The sequence below is a fragment of the Eleutherodactylus coqui genome, chromosome 6, assembly GCF_035609145.1.
Source record: "Eleutherodactylus coqui strain aEleCoq1 chromosome 6, aEleCoq1.hap1, whole genome shotgun sequence".
In the NCBI taxonomy this organism is placed as follows: domain Eukaryota; kingdom Metazoa; phylum Chordata; class Amphibia; order Anura; family Eleutherodactylidae; genus Eleutherodactylus; species Eleutherodactylus coqui.
This window is the reverse complement of record NC_089842.1, coordinates 235579555-235601242: the sequence shown is the minus strand read 5'-3', so window position 1 is coordinate 235601242 and position 21688 is coordinate 235579555. Positions and strand designations below refer to the sequence as shown.

The window sequence follows — 21688 nt, the reverse complement described above, 5'->3', positions numbered from 1 at the left end:
GACTATGGGGGCAGCCATCTTGTCTGAGCTGCTGTCAACAGCATTGAGATTTCCTTTACAGCAGTCACATGGACAAAAAACAGAAGTGCAGAGCCTCCTTTTTCTACATAGAAGTGGGACTTATCTTTTAAACACTATTGGGTTTTACAAATGTTGCACACTTTCTTCACCTTAATGGATTAGATATCTAATGCAGCGTCCTGTACAGGAAGGCGTCATCTTCAGTCCGCACAACACTGGCTGCTCATTTTTTTTTTGTGGTCATTTTTTATTTCCGTCCTCAACAAAACTTAAAGCTCTGACACGAGGAGGTCGTATAAAGACAAGATATAGAAAACTAATAACACAATATGGGATTTCGGGCGCCTACATCCGAGCTAAGGATGGCCGAGATCATCTTCACCATCTGTAAGTATCAGCATCTTACCACCATCATTCTGGGTGCCAGTAATGTAGGGAGCAAAATGTTCATTTCCCTCTCATCGTAAGGTGGTAGAGCCGAGGTATTAATTTTTACTTCTTTTGCCCGACTTAAAGGGGTTGTCTCGCGCCAAAACTTTTTTTTTTTTCAATAGGCCCCCCCGTTCGGCGTGAGACAAACCCAAGGGATGGGTTAAAAGAAAAAAAAAATATATATATATATTACTTACCCGAATCCCCGCTCTGCGACGACTTCTTTCTTCCTTCTCCAAGATGGCCGCCGGGATCTTCACCCACGATGCACCGCGGGTCTTCTCCCATGGTGCACCGTGGGCTCTGTGCGGTCCATTGCCGATTCCAGCCTCCTGATTGGCTGGAATCGACACACGTGACGGGGCGGAGCTACGATGACGACGCGGGACCAGCTCTCCGGCACGAGCGGCCCCATTCACCAGGGAGAAGACCGGACTGTGCAAGCGCGTCTAAAAACGCCAGAAGACAGCGAATTTAGACGGATCCATGGCGACGGGGACGCCAGCAACGGAGCAGGTAAGTGAATAACTTCTGTATGGCTCATAATTAATGTACGATGTATATTACAAAGTGCATTAATATGGCCATACAGAAGTGCATAACCCCACTTGCTGCCGCGGGACAACCCCTTTAAAGAGAATGTGTCACCTAGATTTATTTTTGGTTTTTCTAACCAACTTTCAAAAGTTTATAACTCTTTTACTATTCAAACAAGCTGTCTGAATTATTGTTTTTTGATAGGTGAGTTGTATTTTTCAAGAGACTATTTACTAGCCCATATAATGTACTAAAAAACTTTAAACAGCAAAAAATGTAATTTCGCCATCTTTGTGGGGGTCTTGTTCTTTACGGCATTCACACTTCAGCAAAAATGACTTGATAATTTTATTCTGTAGGTCAATATAATTCAGATTACATAAAACATATATGGTTTTTTTTTTTGCTTGATTTTTATGTGATGTCCTGCATTTGTACTATTATGCAGTTCATATGAATTTTTGATTGCTTTTTATTATATTTTTGTTGGAGTCAGGGTAAGTAAAAAAGTGCAATTCTGGCACTGTGATTTCTTTTCTAACGACGTTCACTGTGCGGGATAAATAATGTGTTACTTTGGTAGATCAGACTTTTATGGATGCAGTGATACCAAATATGCTTTCCATTTATTTGTTTTGATTTTTTTATTATAAATATGGGAAGGGGGAGTAAACTTTTATTACCTTCTATTTTTTCCAAAAATTAGTTTTTTCCCATTTTTAGTCCCCATAGGGTACTTGAACTTGTGATAATTTGATCACTCATATAGTATAACACAATAACATATTGCATTATACCACGATCTAACAGGCAGTCTATGAAGGTGTGCCACAGGCAAGTCTTGATAGGCAATGTGATGTTTATGCTTCACCTGACCACTTCTGCCAATCGCTGGCCTCAATGGTCACATATTCTTGAACGGCACATTGTAGTGGCCCAGTACATCATCCTGGTCCCCTCCATAAGTGTCATACATGTTTTGTCCTATGTATATGCACTGTGCAAAGCCTGTCTTGCCATTTCCAGTGTGTGTGTTGCACAGCTGCGGCACTTGAGAGGTTAACTGTAATGCAAACATTGTCTGCATGTGAATGTATCAGTTTGTCATGTCACGTGGTATGAGTGAAGGGATAAATAGGAGTGATTGAGAGCGGGAAAGAGGGTTCCATGCTGCCTGCTGTCTGAAGAGTCCATGGAAGCACCTTCAACTTCCATGTAGGTGAAGATGGAAGAGGAGGAGAGATATCCCATAGCGATTGGAGTCTAGATGTAAGTGGAGTGATTCTCAAGATTCTAAGAGAGAGCATCTCCCAATAATTCTGTATTTAGAGGTCCATCATTTAGGTACCAATTCAGACCACAAGTTTTGCCTATGCAGCTGTCCAGAGTCAGGATCACCATATAGGGGTATGCTTCTGAGACACACCCATGCGCCTGTCATATGAGGTGTTATTGTTAGTCTTTTATGTAAATAATTGTCTGCCAGTGTGTCTACGGAGTGACCCCATAACCACTTCCTCCTTTGGAGTGATCCCAGTCCAGGAGTGGTACCATACAGATAACGTGGACTATAGGAACAATTTCATCCTGAGTATCCTCCCTGAACTCTGAGCTCTGGTCTACTTATACTTGTATTTGCATTTCTTTGAAAAATTGTTTGCCAAAGTTATTTCTAAGTAAACTTATACCGGGCCCTAACCATTCCTGGGGACCCGAGGTATGACACACAAGTCTCTATGTTTATTCTCCGCCATGTAACATACCGGTGTGTGGAAACGGTGGCGTCACAAGTGATAACTACTACCCCCATCATCCCGTTTATTGGCATTCCCTATCCTAGAGGTGGCGAAGGTGGCCTGCAATCCTGCTTTGGCCTTGGCTACATGTCATCCCTCTGGGAACAGAGCCTGCTAAGTGCTGTCATGACAAGCTAACACTTAACCCTCCCAGCTCTTCACGTTAGTCGAGTGTCCAGGGTACTCCTCTAGGGCATTGCAGGATGACCACCGAGGCCAGTGATTAGCTGCAGCAATTATGTAAATGATAAATCATAGAGCTGGAAGGGACCTTCAGAGTCATATGGTCCGACCCCCTGCTCAGTGGAGGATTCACTAAATCATCCCAGATAGATATTTGTCCAGCCTCTGTTTGAACACTTGCATTGAAGGAGAACTCACCACCTCCCGTGGTAACCTGTTCCACTAATTGATCACCCTCACTGTTAGAAAGTTTTTTCTAATATCTAATCTGTATCTCCTCCCTTTTTAGTTTCATCCAGTTGCTTCTAGTCTTTCCTTGTGCAAATGAGAATAGGGCTGATCCCTCTGCACTGTGATAGGCCTTCAGATATTTGTAGACCGCTATTAAGTCTCCTCTCAGTCTTCATTTTGAAAGCTAAACATTCCCAGATTCTTTAACTGTTCACCATCTTGGTAACTCTTCTCTAAACTTGCTCCAGTTTGTCAATGTCTTTTTTAAATTGGAGTGCCCAAAACTGAACACAGTATTCCAGATGTTGTCTGACTAAGGAAGTGTAGAGGGGGATAATTACATCATGTGATCTAAACACTGCTTTTCTTGGTAATCCCATAATTGTGTTTGACTTTTTTGCTACTACATCACATTGTTGACTCATGTTCAGTCTATGATCTATTAGTATACCCAAGTCTTTTTCACATGTGCTGCTGCTCAGCTCAATTCCTCCCATTCTGTACGTGTTTTTTTCATTTTTCTTGCCCAGGTCTAGTACTTTGCATTTCTCCTTGTTAAATACCATTACTTTTAGTTGTCGCCCACTGCTCAGGTTTGTCTAGATATTTTTGAATTCTCTCTCTTCTCCAGTGTTAGCCATCCCTACTAGCTTTGTGTCATCGTCAAACTTAATCAGTTTCTCCTAAATTCTTTCACCTAGATCATTTATAAAAATGTTGAACAACACTGGGCCTAGGACAGAGCCTTGTAGTACCACATTTGATACATTTTTCCACTTGGATGACCAATCTTTGAGTATGTTTGCTCAACCAGTTGTGAATCCACCTAACAGTTGCCTTGTCAATCCCATATTTGGATATTTTTAAAAATCAGGACAGTATGAGATACTTTTGACAAATGCTTTACTAAAGTCAAGATATTCTATATCTACCCCATTTCCCTGATCAACTCAGTCGTTAATTCTGTCATAGAAGGAAATTAAATTAGTCTGGCATGACTTGTTTGTTACAACCCATGCTGGCTCTGGTTAATTACTCCATTCTCATTCAAATACTTGTATACATGCTGTTTAATAATTTGCTAAAAGATCTTTCCTGGTAGAGAAGTCAGGCTCGCAGGCCAGTAATTTCCTGGGTCAACAACATTTTCCCTTTTCCAATCTTCTGGGATTTCTCCTATTCTCCAGGAATTTTCAAAGATTATAGTGAGTGATTCAGGAATTACCTCCGCTGCTTCCTTTAGTATCCTAAGATATAATTTATCTGGGCCTAGAGCCTTGAATTCATCTAAATTAGCTAAGTGTTTCCTCACCATCTCTCTGCTTATAGATAGTCTGCATTCTTTTATTCCCCCAATAGCACAGGGAAGATCAGCTGATGTTACATTTACTTTCTGAGAGAATGTGAATTCATCGCTTCCTCCAGCAGCACGAACTGGAGAGATAAGCGAGTAATGCTTATTTTTTATTACTTTAACAGTTTTTATTTTCAGACAAAATTTTTTATTCTATTGTCTGTATATGAGTATGGGGGTGGCCATCTTGCTTATACATGAGTATGGGAGCAGACATCTTGTATGAGCTTTGGTTAACAGCATATAGAGATATACTTTACAATAGCCTCACATAGACATTCTTGCAATGGGCTCATTGACTTCTAAAGGAGAGTTTGTGGGCATGCTCTGTGATCTGTGCACTGAGGGAAGACGTTGAGCTGTGACATCACTTATAGGATATCTTGGATCCTGTCTGTGATGATAATAAGATGACAAATAGGAAGAATACCATAGGAATTGTCAGACTATTATTAATCCTAGTGGTCATTGTGAAAACTGCTGGATTTCAGGATTATTTTTACTATATAATGAAAATATATAAAACGTGAGAAAATATGCTTAATATAAAAACTTGATTTAAAAAATACATATTTTTTCACATCAGAACATTTTCTTACTAAGGGTCTGTGAGAAGTGGACAGTCGGTATAGTCAGTGCGGACTCTGAGGTCCAAGATGAGAAAGAAAGTGAACAGTTGCTCAGAGTTTAAAAAGAACTTGTACCGATGGGAGATTGAGTTCTTTTTGAGTCACGGGTCTGACAGGAAACAATGCCCCCTAGACACTCCAGGTGGGATATGGTGACAGTGCAACTGCAGGTTGGAAACCCTGAAGCTGTTTGTATTCCAGTGTATGTGCAGTGTGTAAATACTGTGAAACTTTCCTATGTGCCATAAAGCTGGCAGGAGCCAGAGTTTTGAAGTAATTTGATGGTCCAGAGTCTATGTGAGAGTAGTGCAATCCATCTTATGGAAGAAGATGGTGGTCTTCTTGAGTGAGTAACTCTCAAATTGTCACAATATATACAAACATATATATATATATAGTGTGGTAACCTGGGGGTTAGTCACTCATGGGGAAGCAAATTTATCACAGCATCAACACACTGCATATGTACTGGAACATATAACAACTTCAGGGTTCACAACCCGCAGTGTCATTGTCACTTTACCCACCAAGGGCATCTAGGTGGCATCCTTCCTTGGCAGACCTTGTCTCCTTTGGGTCAGTGGGTTGCTATTAGCAACTATCTCAGTTTCATAGGAAACTACACTGACAATACTTCTTTCTAGTTTGCCTTCACTTTTAGTACTACATGCACTAGAACTGCCTGAGTTTCACAGGAAACTATAATGGCAATGCAGCGCCCCATAGGGTAACCCTGGACACATGGCATATGCTGAGGATCTGGGAGGGCAAGATGCTGGCTTGTCATGGCGACACGTACCACGCTCGCTCCCGGTGCCTCTGTGTTTCCTCTCTGGTGGAACTCAAGATGGAAGACAGATTGAAGATCTTTTCCTGCTCTCAAGCACTCACATTTATACCTTCTCTCATACCACATAACAGGATAGATTTGTTACATTTGCAGACAATCAGGCTCACTTTTGCAGACATTTAACCCATCACACGCTGCAGCTGTGCAATACACATAACAAAATGACAAGATGTTTTTTGCACAGTGCATCAAGACAAGACATTACATGTATGACTTTATGGAGGGGGCCAGGAAGGCATGTACTGGGCCGCTACAGCAACACCCCTCTTTAGTTTGTCTTCAGTCTTAGTACTACATGGAGTCTTTCCATTATTTCTACTCTCTACCACTAAAGGCACATTTAAGCTAATTCCCCCATGGACGGTGGCTAAACTCGCTGTAACAGCCTGTTTACATTCTGCATTCACCTGTGTAGATTGTGGCAAATTTTCACAAACTGTAGACATTTCATACACAGAACATAATCCTTCTCATGAGGCTTCTGTGGCAATACCGTTAGAAAAGTTCCACTGCAACACATTTTTATCAATACGTTTTTCAGCAATGTTTTCATTAGACATTAATGCACACTGTGGAGTTTTCACTGCACCATCCTGCAAAGAAAACATATCAATCGCATTTTTTTCACTGCGCTCTCCAGCCATGTCTCTCCTAGATGCTAGTTCACCTTGTGCAGCTTCCACTGCACCAACCTGCAAGGAAAATGCATCATGCATTTCCCACGACTTTGCCTTGTCTTAATCACCATAACTTCTGGCACCAGACATTTCCTGAAAAATATTTGCAACATCGGTCTTTTTAAGTCCATACTGCACCCTTTTTGAAGTCCCTGGAGCGATTTCCCCACTCCTCGGACATAACCTGCGGCACTGCAGCTTCTCTGGACAAACTGATGAAGCTTTCTGAACACAGTTCACATTCTCAGTTACTGCGACTCCAGCCATACTCCAATAAGGTTTGACTGCCACTTTGCCTCTGAACATCCATAGATATAGTAGTTTATCTGTAGACAACCCCAACATGGCTCCTTCTGGTCATTTCCCTTGACAACTGCACTTGGCATTTTTGGCCAACATCAACCATAGCACGGACCTCTGCTTGGACCTTCATTGCCCACAACAACCGTACTTTCACATTCAGCCTTCCTGGTTTTATATCAACAGCAGACTTTGTGTGCCATTCCCTGCCAGTGCATTTTCCACCAAATGTGGTAACCTGTGGGTTAGTCGTTCACGGGGATCACCATCTTCTGCAAGATGGTTGGCACCACTTTCAGACAGATGCTGGACAACTGGATTACTTCTGCCAGCTTTATTGCACACAGCAAATTTATCACAATATCAACATACTGCATATGCACTGGAACACATAACAACTTAAGGATTCACAACCCACAGTGTCTATGCCACTTTACACACCAAGGGTGTCTAGGGGGCATCCTTCCTTGTCAGACTCATGACTCTAGGTTTACAACCTACAGTGTCCTTGCCACTTTACCCAGCAAGGGCATCTAGAAGGCATCCTCCCCTGTTAGACTCACGATGGACAGAGTCCGATCTGCACTGGATCTCTCATTATAGATATATGTACTAAGATAACTTTAGTGGGCTTTAACCCCTTCCCACTCCAGAATGTACATTTACGTCCTGGAGCCTTGGGGTTTGTATGCAGAGAGGTCGTGGGGTGACCTCTCTGCATACAGCTCGGGCGTCAGCTGTTTAGTACAGCTGACACCCGCGGGCAATAGCTGCAATCGGCCGTTCACAGCTTTTAACCCTTTAAATGCCGCTGTCAATTCTAACAGCGGCATTTAAAGACCCGAATGCTGTTCGGGGCCCCCCCCCAGGGCTGCCTTGAGAGACTGCCTTTCAAGCCATCCCCATGGGGTGGCTTGATAGGCTGCCTGTCAGAATGCAGTATGACGTAATGCTATAGCATTACGTCATACTGCAGGAGCGATCAAAGTATCGCATACTGTAGTCCCCCAGGGGGACTTAAAAGTAAAGTGAAAAAAAAGCAATAACGTTTTTTTAATTGTAAAAAAAAAAAAAGTAACAAAAGTTTAAATCACCCCCCTTTTCCCATATCTGTAATTAAAAAGTCTAAATATTAAAATAAAAATACATATTCGGTATCGCCACATCCGTAAAAGTCCGATCTATCAAAGTAGTGCATTATTTACCCTGCGCAGTGAATGTCGTCCGAAAAAAAAAGAAAGAACGCCAGAAATACACTTTTTCAGTCACCCTTTCTCCCAGAAAAAACGCAATAAAAAGCGATCAAAAAGTTGTATATATTCCGAATTAGTACTAACGGAAACTACAGGACATTCCGCAAAAAATGAGCCCTTGCTCAACTACGTTGATGGAGAAATAAAAAAGTTATCGTGCGCACAAAATGACCGCAGAAAATAATTGAAAAAAATAAATGTCTTTGAAAAAAGAGTAGTATAGTAAAAAAAAAACTATACAAGTTTGGTATCGTAGTAATCGTACTGACCCATAGAATAAAGTTATCATGTCGTTTGTGTTGCAGTTTGTGCGCCGTAGAAAGCAAGACGCACTGAAAGATGGCGGAATGTCGTTTTTTTTTTTTTTCATTTTACTCCACTTGGAATTTTTTCAAAGTTTTTCAGTACATTATAGGGTACTTTAAATAGCACCACTGAAAAATACAACTCGTCCTGCAAAAAACAAGCCCTCATACAGCGACGTCGATGGATAAATAAAGTTATGATTTTTTAAAAGGGGGGAGGAAAAAACGAAAATGGAAAAAAAAGGGCCGCATCATGAAGGGGTTAATAAAGCCATTTAGGTACTACAAATATATCAATAGTGGTATTCATCTGCACACACATCCATACTGCGGCATTAATGGAGCTGCTGTGTATTCTGAAGGCTTTGATGGCAGTGCACTCATTGCTCCTGCTATAGAGACATATAGGTGAACACCCAATGCCCATATGTTTGTGGTACCTGAAATATAAAATCAGAGTGCTCGCATCTTGGTTTAGACTATAATACTGGGTTCCGTCTGGATCGCTACAAATGTCATCATAATGGAAACCAGGATGGAGCCACAAACTGCCTTTGCTCAAACAGCGACCAACAAGGTCTTCATTAGAGCATACCTCTGTGCATTTCAAGAATTTGTACTGGAGAGAATACAGCTGGGTCACATCTGTGTCGGAGGTTCTGTCCAATGACAGCTCCTTCTTACTAAGACTCCTTCTCCTGTAAGGTCCTGTAAGGTACTGGGCTCACTCATTTTCTCCCCAAGGGGGTTTGTGAGTACGGACTGTGTCAGCACAGCAGTAGAAGGGGAAGTCCAAGGATGGTTACTGTGGTGAAGGGGCCTCTGGGCCCCCTGGGTTAGGGGCCGGGTTGCAATTGCGACTCTTGAGACACCTATAGTTATGCTACTGCTTTAGAGACCAGAAGTAGAATCAGTCCAGCAGATTATGCTGCTGTCCTGTTGTGGAATTGAAAAGATTTCCCATCTGTACAGCCCTACAGACAAATCAAGTTTTTTCTTCATATATATACATTGGGCCTGGTCCCCATTGGGGCACACAATCTGCATTCACCTATGGGTTTCTTTTTGGATTGTAGGAAGAAACTCACACAAACACAGTGAGAACATGCAAACTCCATGCAGATGTTGCCCTTGATCAGATTTCAACCCAAGACCTCTGAAAGGCAAGCCAGCAGAGCTAACAGAGCATATGGAGGTTTAAGACCAGTGTCCCCCTCCCCTCAGTAGCTTTGTCTATAAGACAGAGCGACAAGCCACAGTGTTTGCTTTAAGATCTGCAAACAGTTGAAAGGACTGCTGGCTTTATTATACTGTATGCAGAAAATGTATTGGAAACCAATGCAGTGTTCTTTACCAGATCTCATACATTCACCTGAGGCTTCTCTTTCCTATCAGTATGAGGTTTCTTCTGGTGGTCTAGTCACTGTTTGCTTGTTAGTTTTCTATTGAGTATCTAGTATATCTTCATTTTACAAACCACCACTGCATGGAAATTATTTGTGGTGTCACCACATGTAGTCTCGCAGGGTCTTCAGAGATCTGACTTAATACTGGTGGAAAATCATACTCCCATTGCCAATTATGTGATACTTCTGCTGAACTGGTATATGTAAATATATTATTTATGATAATGTTTGCTGAGCCAATATATCTAAGCTATTTCTGATGCACCATGGAGCAGAGCAGACCCATGTGCTGATAGCCCCCATAGACCACCCCTATAATCTGAAAGGGGCAGCAAGATGGTGAAAACCCTATTGAGGGAACAGAGAAGTCCCCAGATATCACAAGTGCCTGATAAGGTATAGTAGCACGATAGCAGAGAACTTACATAAGCAGGAGGAGATGACGAGCACACTGACAAAGCTACTTTACAAGCAAAAGGGGGCAATAAATCTCAGTAACCCCCCACTATCCACCACAGAGCAAAAATGAGGGAAAATCAAAAAAGAGACCTAGAGACTGAAGGGCGAGATCACTGCACTAGAAACTAAGAAGGAGACCATCAAGAGGCAGCGGTCCCTTTCTGGAAGATATCATAAATGAGGGAAGGTGCAAGAGCCAACATTTGAGCCAGAGTCTCAGGATAGAGTAGAGGAAGAGGAGGAGGAACAACATGTTGGTATACTGCAAACCATCAAGAAGCTGAAGTCCCCACAGGAGATCCATAAACCAGGTTCAATTTTATTTTTCAAAGAAGCCAAGCATGTGGATGATATGGACAGTAAGAGAGGTAAGCCAATGATGTGGAGGCCGACAAACAAGAAACTAGTTTGCTAGCCTGCATAGGAGCAGGTTGGGGCTGTTTGGTGTAGCATAACAGATTCTTCAATCCATCTACTGCAGCTTTTTCATCCAAACTCCTGAGGGAAATCCACCCATGGTGAGACCTCATGTATTGTACCATCAGCAGAAATGCAGCAGAGTACATTTGCTCCTCAACAAGTTGGGTATACTATGGCAACACCAGACAATCAAGAGATGAGAGGCATCTTTTGATGGAAAAGGTCGGGGTATTGGTGTATTATGTTGCCACCGGAAGTTAGGGGTGGTGACATAATTCAACAGTATTGACATTGAGTCACGCCTCCAGCTTCTGATTGGCTTGGGGCATGTCTCACCTCCCGAGTGCCGTCCGGCAGTCAGATGAAACTACTGCGGCAGGGAGAAAAGCGGCGCTCCCAGGTGTTGGCCAGGGAGCACAGCAGCGCGGCACTCCCAGATCTCGGTCGGGGAGCACAGCGACAGCACTGTTAGCAGGGCCGGACATCGGCCCTGCACAGTGCACCGCTAAACACAGTGAGCGGGGGAGACAGCTGTCAGCTCACACAGAGGCATACAGAGCCGGCGGCTGGGACGGAGCAGAGAATCAGCTGAGGTTGTACGTCACACTTGGGCAGCGTGGAGGGAGCTGTTGGGCTGGGGACATGGTCTCAGGGAGATTGCCATTGTGTCGCAGCTATTACACTGTAAACAGAGGGGGTAGGGAGCGGTCAGGCTGGGAAAATGCAGCATTTTATAATTTGTGGATGGAATGGAGGGTTAGGGTGAGGGGTAAGTGTAACAGTTAGGGGCCCTGCACACTTGCGCTTTTTTTTTCACTCGATTGTCAATGGGACTTTCAAATGTTAAAAGCACATTGCAAGTTGGTGCTTTGAAATTTTTGTGCGATGCGTTTTTTAACATTTGTCCCATTGACAAACGAGTTAAAAAAATGCAGCGATATCGCGTGAAAAAACGTGCAAGAAAAACGCAGGTGTGCAGGAGCCCTTAGGCTTATAGTATTAAAGGGGTTGTCCCGCGGCAGCAAGTGGGTCTATACACTTCTGTATGGCCATAATAATGCACTTTGTAATGTACATTGTGCATTAATTATGAGCCATACAGAAGTTATTCACTTACCTGTTCCGTTGCTGGCGTCCCCGTCTCCATGGTTGCCGTCTAATTTTCGCCGTCTAATGGCCAAATTAGACGCGCTTGCGCAGTCCGGGTCTTCTACTGTTCTCTATGGGGCTCCGTGTAGCTCCGTGTAGCTCCGCCCCGTCACGTGCCGATTCCAGCCAATCAGGAGGCTGGAATCGGCAATGGACCGCACAGAAGAGCTGCGGTCCACGGAGGGAGCAGACCCCGGCGGCCATCTTCAACCGGTAAGTATAGAAGTCACCGGAGCGCGGGGATTCAGGTAAGCGCTGTGCTGTTTTTTTTTTAAGTCCCTGCATCGGGGTTGTCTCGCGCCGAACGGGGGGGGGGGTTGAAAAAAAAAAAAAACGTTTCGGCGCGGGACAACCCCTTTAATTTAAGCCTAACTGTTACACTTACCCTCAGCCTAACCCTCCATCCCAGTGAAAAATCATAGCAAGCTGATGTCAGCCTCCTCTGAGCTCTTCTCGGTCAGCAGCCAATCAGGAACTAGGGGTGTTACAGGGGTGTTCCTCCTGTCAAACCCCTAGCTTCTGGTGCTGTCAAGGTACACCAGTACCAAAGGTTAGTAGGAAAAAGCCAGCAATGTTTCGCAATCGTACACATTTTTTCTCTCATTTTGCATATTTATTTCTTAAAAATCACAAATTTAGTGTCTGTTATAGGGGCTACGTAAGGCCACAACGCATACGTCTTAGTTAGGCTGCTGCTATATGGATTTTTTATTGTGATTTTATGTTAATTTGACTTTAATAAATGTAGTGGTTTTTACGCAATGAAGAAGTGCTGGACTTTCATCACTTTTCATTTTGCTCATTAGTTGGGGGCAGTGTTACTGTGTGTGAGCACAATGAAGGCGCTCTTACTCTGTGGGCCATAAAGGAGACATTATTACTTTGCAGGGCACCAAGGTGGGGCATTATTACCATCTATGGATGGAGTAGAGGTAGGGGGTGCTGAAAAAGCGAGGAGCGAAAAACATCTGTGTGTCAAATTTTGCACATTTGAGTTGCAGCTGACTAACTTCAGAGATGAAATATCCTATATATAATTATATCCAAGCAATGCCACTGGGATAGGTGTGTCCAGGCAACAAGCTGGGATGTTGGGGCGCCGTTCCAAAATTTTCCTGGGGTCCATTTCCGGCTAGTTATGCCCCTGTCTACTGAACCAATATAAACACATTTTTATTACAGTGTCTTCCTAATTATGTTACTGTATATTACTCCCAGGTACCTAGATAGGAGTAAAGTACATTAACCCTTTCCAATTCAATTTGTATCCTGGTTTTCTTAGGGGGCTTAATCTTTTTCTGCTGTTATACAATGGAGCTATAAGCTAGCTAAAGCCAGTACTGCATGAGGTGACACATTGGATAGGCTCAAACAGCAGAGAGGGTGGCAATATACAGTAAAAGAACCCCGATAGATGTCTTGCAACATCGGCGCTGTATAGCCTTAAATCATAATGTCTTTACATGTCAGACAGTGGATTGGAAAGGGTTAACACCCTAAGGACCAAGCACGGTAAATATATGGCACTTTGTCCTGGGCTTTATTCCCCACTTATAGCAGATGTACATCGCAGGATTAAAGCCTCTCCTTCTGCAATTAAGCAGGAGCAGGTCAGGGTCTTTGGCTGTTAGTCACAAGGGAGGACACAGGGGAGCGTTTTTTAACTGTTTTTGCCTTCACCTTTCCCGGGTACATAGCGCTCAATGAGCGCTATGTACTAAGAAGTGAAAGTGTTTTTTCCACTATGTGGCCTGGCGATCACGTGACCACCGGGAGCTCCCTGTTAGAACAGAGCTGCAGGGTCCTTGGAGACCCTGATCAGCTCTGCCAGTAACTATTGTCACTACAGAGGATGTTTTCTCCTGTAACTGAGGCTCCTATAGATGCCCCAGCTACAGCGGAAAAGTGTCAAATTAAAAAAAAAAGACAATGTGACTGACCCACAGAGGTCTTATATAATGTCATGGGGAACATAGATGGTAAAAAATAGTTACAAAAATAAGAATAAACATTATTACAGAATAAAAGACAAATCTTATATATAAAACAAAAAATCTGTGTTTGTGTCGTATACAAATCGCCAGTTCCGGTCCGATTTGAGTGAGATGAATACTGGTGTGATTAAAAATCAAAAACTCACTGAATTCCTTTGTAATTTTTGTTGTGAATAGCAACCAATCACAGCTCTGTTTTCATTTCTTATGCTACTGAGGTAAAATGAAAGCTGCGCTGTGATTGGTTGCTATTTCTTATACGGCTGAGATACAATGAAAGCTGCGCTGTGATTGGTTGCTGTGGGCAACTTTCGGACAACTTTCATAAGAGTGTGGTGCTGGGCTCATTTTTATGGCCCATTTTGTATATTCCAGGACTGTTATGCATAAAATCACCATGCAACGCACGGCTACATCACCTAGTACAGTGGTCCCCAACCTTTTTTCCTCCAGGGACCGGCTTCAAGCAAAACCATTTTTAAATGACCCGGCAGGGCGGGGTGGGGCTTTGGTCATATGGGGGTAGGGTTATGCAGTGCTATACACCAAACAGCGCTGTAGACTGGGAGGTACTGCTGGGACCACTGTGTACAGCATTGTAGACCGGGTCCCCGCCAGGAGCCATGATACGGTGGCCAGATCGTCGAACTGCCCCACCGCATCCCACATGCTGTGCTAAGAACGGCGCCACTGAGCTAATTTTGGTAGCTGAAGGAATATAAGTAGGGCAGTATAACCATCACATGGGTAAATTCCCTAAAAAGTGTCTGGTTCTTCAGGTACAAAACAGTGTGGTCCTTAAGAGGTTAATAACATGAGTTTTCTATTTTCTCTTACAGCCATGTTTACAAGAATAACAGGTGAGTTAAAAAGCGAATTGCATCACAAAATATTGTAATCCCGAACCAAAACGGTCCGCAGGCTGCTGTATGGAAGAAAAAAGCATCTTAAGGCCCCGTTCACATGGTCGACAGTCGCGTGATTTTGTCGCGTTGCTACAATGCATACAAATCGCATGTACGAGAAGCCAATGCTTTCCTATGGGTTACTTCATATATGCGATGTTTTGGCGCATGCGACAACTCGACACAAAAACCTCGCGGGTCTGGCGATATACACGCGGTTTCGTAGTCCATGTTTCCCTTCCTCTCTCTTGCATCGTATCGCATGAAAATGCAGTTTTCATGCAGTGTGATGCAACTTTGACAGTAACAAAGCCTAATCTAAGCCCTAGCTGCAGAAAAAAATAAAAAAATACACATACACCACCTTACAAGCGCTCTCCGCCGCAGGTCCTGGCACTGTTTCTCTTCATCATCTTCTGGCCGGGGATTGAAAAATCCCCGCCTTCTGGAAGCGCTGGCTGTGATTGGCTAAGCATCAGCCAATCACAACCAGCGCTTGATGAGTGGCTGTGATTGAACCAATTACAGCTATTCATCTAGTGCTGGCTGTGATTGGCTAAGCATCAGCCAATCACAGTCAGCGCTTCCAGGAGGCAGGGTTTTTTCAATTTCCGTCCAGAGGAAAAGAAAATCAGTGCTGGGACCCGGGGAGAAGATGCGGCGGAGCTCCAGACAGCGCACGAGAGGTGATGTATACTTTTTAAAAAGTCCCACATATGGTGCCACAAAGTCGCTGTATTGCTACGAGAAGACGCAGCAATAGGGCACAGATTTTTCTTGTGGCGATGCCGTATCGCCCATGTGAACGAGGCCTAAAAATGCTGAAACATTTTGTTGTCTGATCACTTGGATAGTAACAGTCAAAGCCACAAAATGAGAAAAAAGATCAAACGTTCTCTAAAGCAAAACTCATCGATTGATGTAATTTTATTGCTTTATGATGTTTTATGTATTTTAAGCCCAGAGAATCTCTTTAATGTGCATATTGGTTAAAGCTATAAAACTAGTGACAGCCCTGATAGAGAACTAAAGGCCTAACATCAGTCAGAACGATTCCACTCCTCCTACGTTCCACCCACCAGGATCCAGGAAGCTGAGATATGAGGTGCTCAGTGGTGGATCCTTGCAGTACAGAGCTCTTCTAGCTGTTCCTGTACTTGCCTGTGGCATGGAGGGGGTGCTGTGCTCAGCAGTGATATTACAAAATAGTGAATGAAATTTATAAAAGTCCCAATAACACTAGGCACTAGACACTAGCCATAATATGGCTGCAGATCATGATGCGTCTTTGCCATATTTCTTGTGTTTTTGTCTCTTTTGCAGTTTTATGGAAAACGTTTTAGGAATATGGAGCTTACGGTTATATAGACTGCATACCAAAAATAACTGAACACCTGAGCAAGAATCAAAAGTAGTATTTATTTCCCTATGGTAATACTTAGTGGAGTCTACTAATGTCTGATACACTTCAGTTGGTATTTTCCTCCATTCATCTTGCAAATGTTTGGCCAGTGATCTCAAAGAAGATGGATGCTATGCGATGTTCCAGTTCATCCCTAAAATGTTCAATAGGGCTCAGGTTGGGACTCTGCAGGCCAGTCTAATTGTGGAACATTCATATGGTCAAACTAACATAAAACAGCATTGGATTTGTGACAGGGTGCGTTGACTTGTTGGAAGTAGGGCCGACCATTCCCAGAGTATTACCACATTATCAGCAAGACATTATTGCTTAGAATGTCAGGGTACAACTCTGTTCATGGTTTTTGCCAGTATAACCAACAGATCGAGACCATGCCACAAAAAACATCCAAAGAGTATAACGAAACCTCCGCCATTTTTAACTATTGGCACAGCACACTCAGGCAAAAGCTGTTCTCCAGGATCCTCCACACCCACATACGTCCATCTGATGTGAAGATAGAGTAGTGTGATTCATTACTCCATAGAACATTCTTCCATTGCTAAACTGTCCCATGATTACACTCCTTGCACCACTGTAGATGGGCCGATGCATTGTGCTTTGCGACAGATGGCTTGTGTGCAGCAGTATAACCAATATATCCAATAGTGTGCATTTTGCATCACAAACCATGGCTGATACCTCCAAGGGTCTGCATCTTATGTAGCATAGTTTAGGACACGTAACATCCTAATAAAACCTGATCTGTTCTACTAGAAGAGGGTCCAAAAATTACATAGTTTAAATTCACACAGCATAAATAATCCATGTTAATTGCAAAATTAGCACTCGTGTACCTGTGATATTTTCAGGAACTGCATTGAGACCTGTGGTGACCTTCACTCCAACCTGGAACAAGATCTTGCATGGAGACTCTGTAGTAATGACCTGTGATGGGGACGCCGCTGTGCAGGGTAACGTCACCTACACCCGGTACAGGAACAATGAATGGACCCATACAGGGAAGATGTTCACCATTCCATCTGCCCAGTCCAGACATGGTGGGAATTACCAGTGCAGCATCGGCGAGGAGAATATCAGTGAGGGCATTACTCTCTATGTTACACCAGGTGAGTCAATCTAAAGTAGAGCAACCAGTCCGAGGCCAGATATATAATGTGCATGGACTCACCAGATGGTATATAGAGGCTACAGCTCTGATCTTTGTACTTTAGGTCCGGTCATCCTGCAGTCACCACCCTATATATACGAAGGAGATGACTTGTCACTGAGATGTCACAGCGGCTCCAGGGCATTTAGGGGACCAGTAGTGTTTTATAAGAACAATGAAATGATATCTTCATCCACCGCTAACTCTGAAATCCTGATTGGAAACCACAAAGATGCGTCTGCTGTCTACAATTGTACAAAAGAAGTCTTCACAACTGACTATGGAGTACACAGCGATGAGATCAACTACACCGTTCAAGGTAAATCTTGGCCAACCTGACAGTAATACTGTAAAGTTCTCCATGTAGTTATTAATCAGGTGTCTATCTGGCCAATTCTTTTCAGTCACCCAGTAATAGCAGCCTCACCAACTGTCTTCTCTACCTGAGCATGACCCTCCAGGAGCAGTAAACCTGTTCTCTTTACATTTTCCCCTTGTGTTACCAAGATAGCTCTCTACCCCCTAAGGCCTGGACTTTTCAAGACCTCTGAAGGTACCCTGTAGTATCTGGCACCAAGACAAAACAGCTGATCCTTTAACCCCTTGAGTGGCACGCCCAGAAATTTTCCGGGACGAGCTCCACTGCTCATAGCGATATAGCCCGGAAGATTTCCGGGCTATGTATCACTATGGGAGCTGCAGAGCACAATGCCACAAGCTGTGACAGTGTGCTCCGCCTGCACAGACCCACAGAGAACAAAGCAAGGGCTTTGAAAAACCAGCAGAAGATATTGCCGATATGCCGGCAATCTCATGCACTGGTTTGTTTACAGGTTACCATAGAGACCATCGGCTTGTCAGAAGCAAGCCGATGGTCTCTGTGGCAGGGAGAGCTGGTTGTTAGCTGTCAGAGGACAGCTAGGTACCTGCTCTTACAGCAGAGATCAGAGAAAACCTCCGATCTCTGCTGTGTTAACCCTTTACATGCTGCAGTCTATGTGACTGCAGCATGTAAAGGGCTGTCACTGCAGCATGTAAAGGGCTGTCACCATCGGACCCCCGGAATGTGATCAGGGGGTCCTGATGGGTCCCTGTGGAAGTCCCCTAAAGGGACAAAAGAAAAAAAAATAAATTAAAAAAAAAAAAAAAAGTAAAAAAATTATAAAAAAAATAATAAAAACACTTGTCTCCCCTTACTTTGTAAAAAATCAAAAATACAATCACACATGTGGTATCCGTGTGCGTCGTAATGACCCAGAGAAGGAAGTTAATACATTATTTAACCCCTTAATGACATGGCCCCTTTTTTTCTTTTTTCCCCCATTTCTTTTTTTCCTCCCCCCTGTTTAAAAAAATCACAACTTGTCCTGCAAAAAACAAGCCCTTATAGGGCCATGTCAATGGAAAAATGAAAAAGTTATGGCTCTTGAGACGCAACTGCAAAATTAGTTGAAATTCAATAATTAGACCATTTTAAAAAACCTGCCCTGGTGGGCACGACAGGGTGGTAGGAAACCCGCCACTCAAGGGGTTAAAGGGGATCTGTCACCATCTTTTTTGCTGCCCTTATTGAAAGCAGTAATATATAATATTTATCAGTAATTTGTCTGCCATATTCATCTCTGTAGTCGTTTGTAGAAACGTGCCTTTTATTATTAGCAACACATACATAAAGGAATACAGTAAGTAGTCCTGGATATTTATGAGCTGCAGCTAGTTCCACTTGCAGCATCCGAGCATCATGCTCACAGCCGAGGAGACAGCGGAGTAGAGAAAGGCCTTGTCACTGGGCCCTACCATCTCCTCCCCTGGGGTTAGCTCGGGGACGTTACTGCTGGGGAAGATCACAGGGGTTGTAAACGGGGGTTACCTTAAGTCCAATTTGTCACTCATGACACCACTGTTCCATCCTCTGCGGCAGATCTCCCAGATGTAATAAAGAAGTCCACACACAGGGCAACTTTCTGAACAAGAACCCGGGAACAGTCGGTTCTGTCCGTTTACTGTAAACTCTTGAACTCAAATCCAAACAAACAGTCTTGGTAAAAATACAAAAAGCCAGAGTGGTTCAACAGGAAGGATTTTCGGGGTATTTGGATAATCCACAGTCCCAGTTATCTGAGTGATCCCGCTCCCGGAAACTCTCTCTCTCTCTACTGGTCAACACTTACTTTCGTTTCTTCTTCTTACTGTGAAGCGGCGTGTCCTCTCAGCAATCAGTGGAAGCAACAAGGTCTCCTGGGTGGAATATTCCCAGGTGGAGTGCAAAGAAGTCACTTTCTCCATCCTCTCCCCACACAGACTGATGTATCTAGTGTCTATGTGGCTCACTCACCATCTGTCAGACTTCTCCTCCTGACTGACTTACTGCTCCCACTTTGCATTTTTGCAAACACATATATCCAACATCTTCATGTGACTATACAATGATACATTTACCAGACAGGACTAGACATACCAAACATTAACGCTCTCAGTCCTGCAACAATTCGATACACATAAATCTGATGCATTCCATAAACAAGATACTGACAAGACAATGGCATGAGACATATAACATTATGGAGGGGCCCTACTAACTCTGGACTACTACACATCCACCTCACCCAGACACTGATTAACAGCTATCTCTTTCTGCACAGTAATAGGCACACAGCTGTCTATAAGTGGCTAGATGTGGATTAGGTGAGGCTATCTGCAGTTCCTGTAGTTCTCTATGTCACCTTCTGCTCCTGGAATTTATTGTTCTATGGCTTTCCTGCTGCAAGTATGGTTGAATTGGGTGGCTGATGGTGTGGATTTCTCCACTGATTAAACTCCTCTATGGATTTTTGTTATCACCACATCCTCAGGCAGAGAGTTCCACAGTCTCACTGCTCTTACAGTAAAGAACCCCCTTCTGTGTTGGTGATGAAACCTTCTTTCCTCTAAATGGTGGTGGAATAGCCAGGGATCATTCTGATCCGCCTGCCCCCATTCACAGTAAACAGGAGTCATTCATAGATTGAGCGCCTCCCGCTTACACGGGCCTACAGTCAGTTGGTTTTTAGTTCTGCAAAAACCCATGCAGCTTTAATAGGTAAACGATTTCTTGCTCAGTGACTGCGTGTACAAAGGATGATTATTGCCCAAATTTGCTGTTTCTAGAGATAATTCAGGCAATAATTGCCATGGTACCTTAAAGGGGTTGTCTCATGAAACAAAGTGGGGTTATACACTTCTGTATGGCCATATTAATGCACTTTGTAATATACATCGTGCATTAAATATGAGCCATACAGAAGTTATTCACTTACCTGCTCCGTTGCTGGCGTCCCCGTCGCCATGGATCCGTCTAAAATCGCCGTCTTCTGGCGATTTTAGACGCGCTTGCGCTGTGCGGTCTTCTCCGTGTTGAATGGGGCCGCTCGTGCTGGAGAGCTGGTCCTCGTAGCTCCGCCCCGTCACGTGTGCCGATTCCAGCCAATCAGGAGGCTGGAATCGGCAATGGACCGCACAGAGCCCACGGTGCACCATGGGAGAAGACCCGCGGTGCATCGTGGGTGAAGATCCTGGTGGCCATCTTGGTAAGGTAAGTAAGAAGTCGCCGCAGAGCGGGGATTCGGGTAAGTACTAAACGTTTTTTTTTTTAACCCATCCCTTGGGTTTGTCTCGTGCCGAACGGGGGGCCTATTGAAAGAAAAAAAAACCGTGAGACAACCCCTTTAATAAAAAATTCTAAAAAACATTGGATTGTGGAAAAAAATTAAAAAGAAGCTGTCGTTGTCTGGTAGTTTATGAAGTCAGTAAAAGAGAAGAGAACACACCAAAACTCTGTACAACATGATGTATTGCAGGAGCTGCGGCCTCAGTCATGGTGACCTTCTCTCCAAACTGGAGAAACATCTTCTCGGGAGAGTCTATAACAATGTCCTGTGAAGGAAACCTCTATAAGCCATATAGCTGGTATAAAGATGGTAGGTTGTTGGAGAAAACTGATCAGAACTACATGAAAATCATTTGTGCCCAAAGAAGTGACAGCGGGAGTTACTACTGTGGAACCAGTTCTACTCTTAGTCCTCCGGCCCACTTGGATGTCAGTGATGGTGAGTTCTGCAGTGGATTTGTTGTGCACCATAGTCAAACTACTAATGACCGCTTGTCTGTATGTATGTGAGTAAGGGAATCTCATAGCTGCACCCCTGGCAACATCATAGCCCCACCCCTGGTGACAT

At 43.6% G+C, this 21688-nt stretch overlaps 2 protein-coding genes across 2 annotated transcripts in view; one reads left to right on the top strand and one right to left on the bottom strand.

Moving 5' to 3' along the window:
- LOC136633421 (death-associated protein kinase 2-like) overlaps positions 1 to 21688 on the bottom strand; it is a 704757-nt gene that overhangs the window by 307105 nt on the left and 375964 nt on the right. The window lies entirely within an intron of this gene.
- The window catches only part of LOC136571902 (Fc receptor-like protein 5), a 51780-nt gene continuing 30442 nt past the window's right edge, over positions 351 to 21688 (top strand). The window contains exons 1-5 of the mRNA XM_066572518.1: positions 351 to 408; positions 14836 to 14856; positions 17176 to 17433; positions 17539 to 17793; positions 21311 to 21559. Of these exons, the coding sequence (XP_066428615.1) occupies positions 351 to 408; positions 14836 to 14856; positions 17176 to 17433; positions 17539 to 17793; positions 21311 to 21559 (841 nt within the window). The remainder of the gene's footprint in view (positions 409 to 14835; positions 14857 to 17175; positions 17434 to 17538; positions 17794 to 21310; positions 21560 to 21688) is intronic.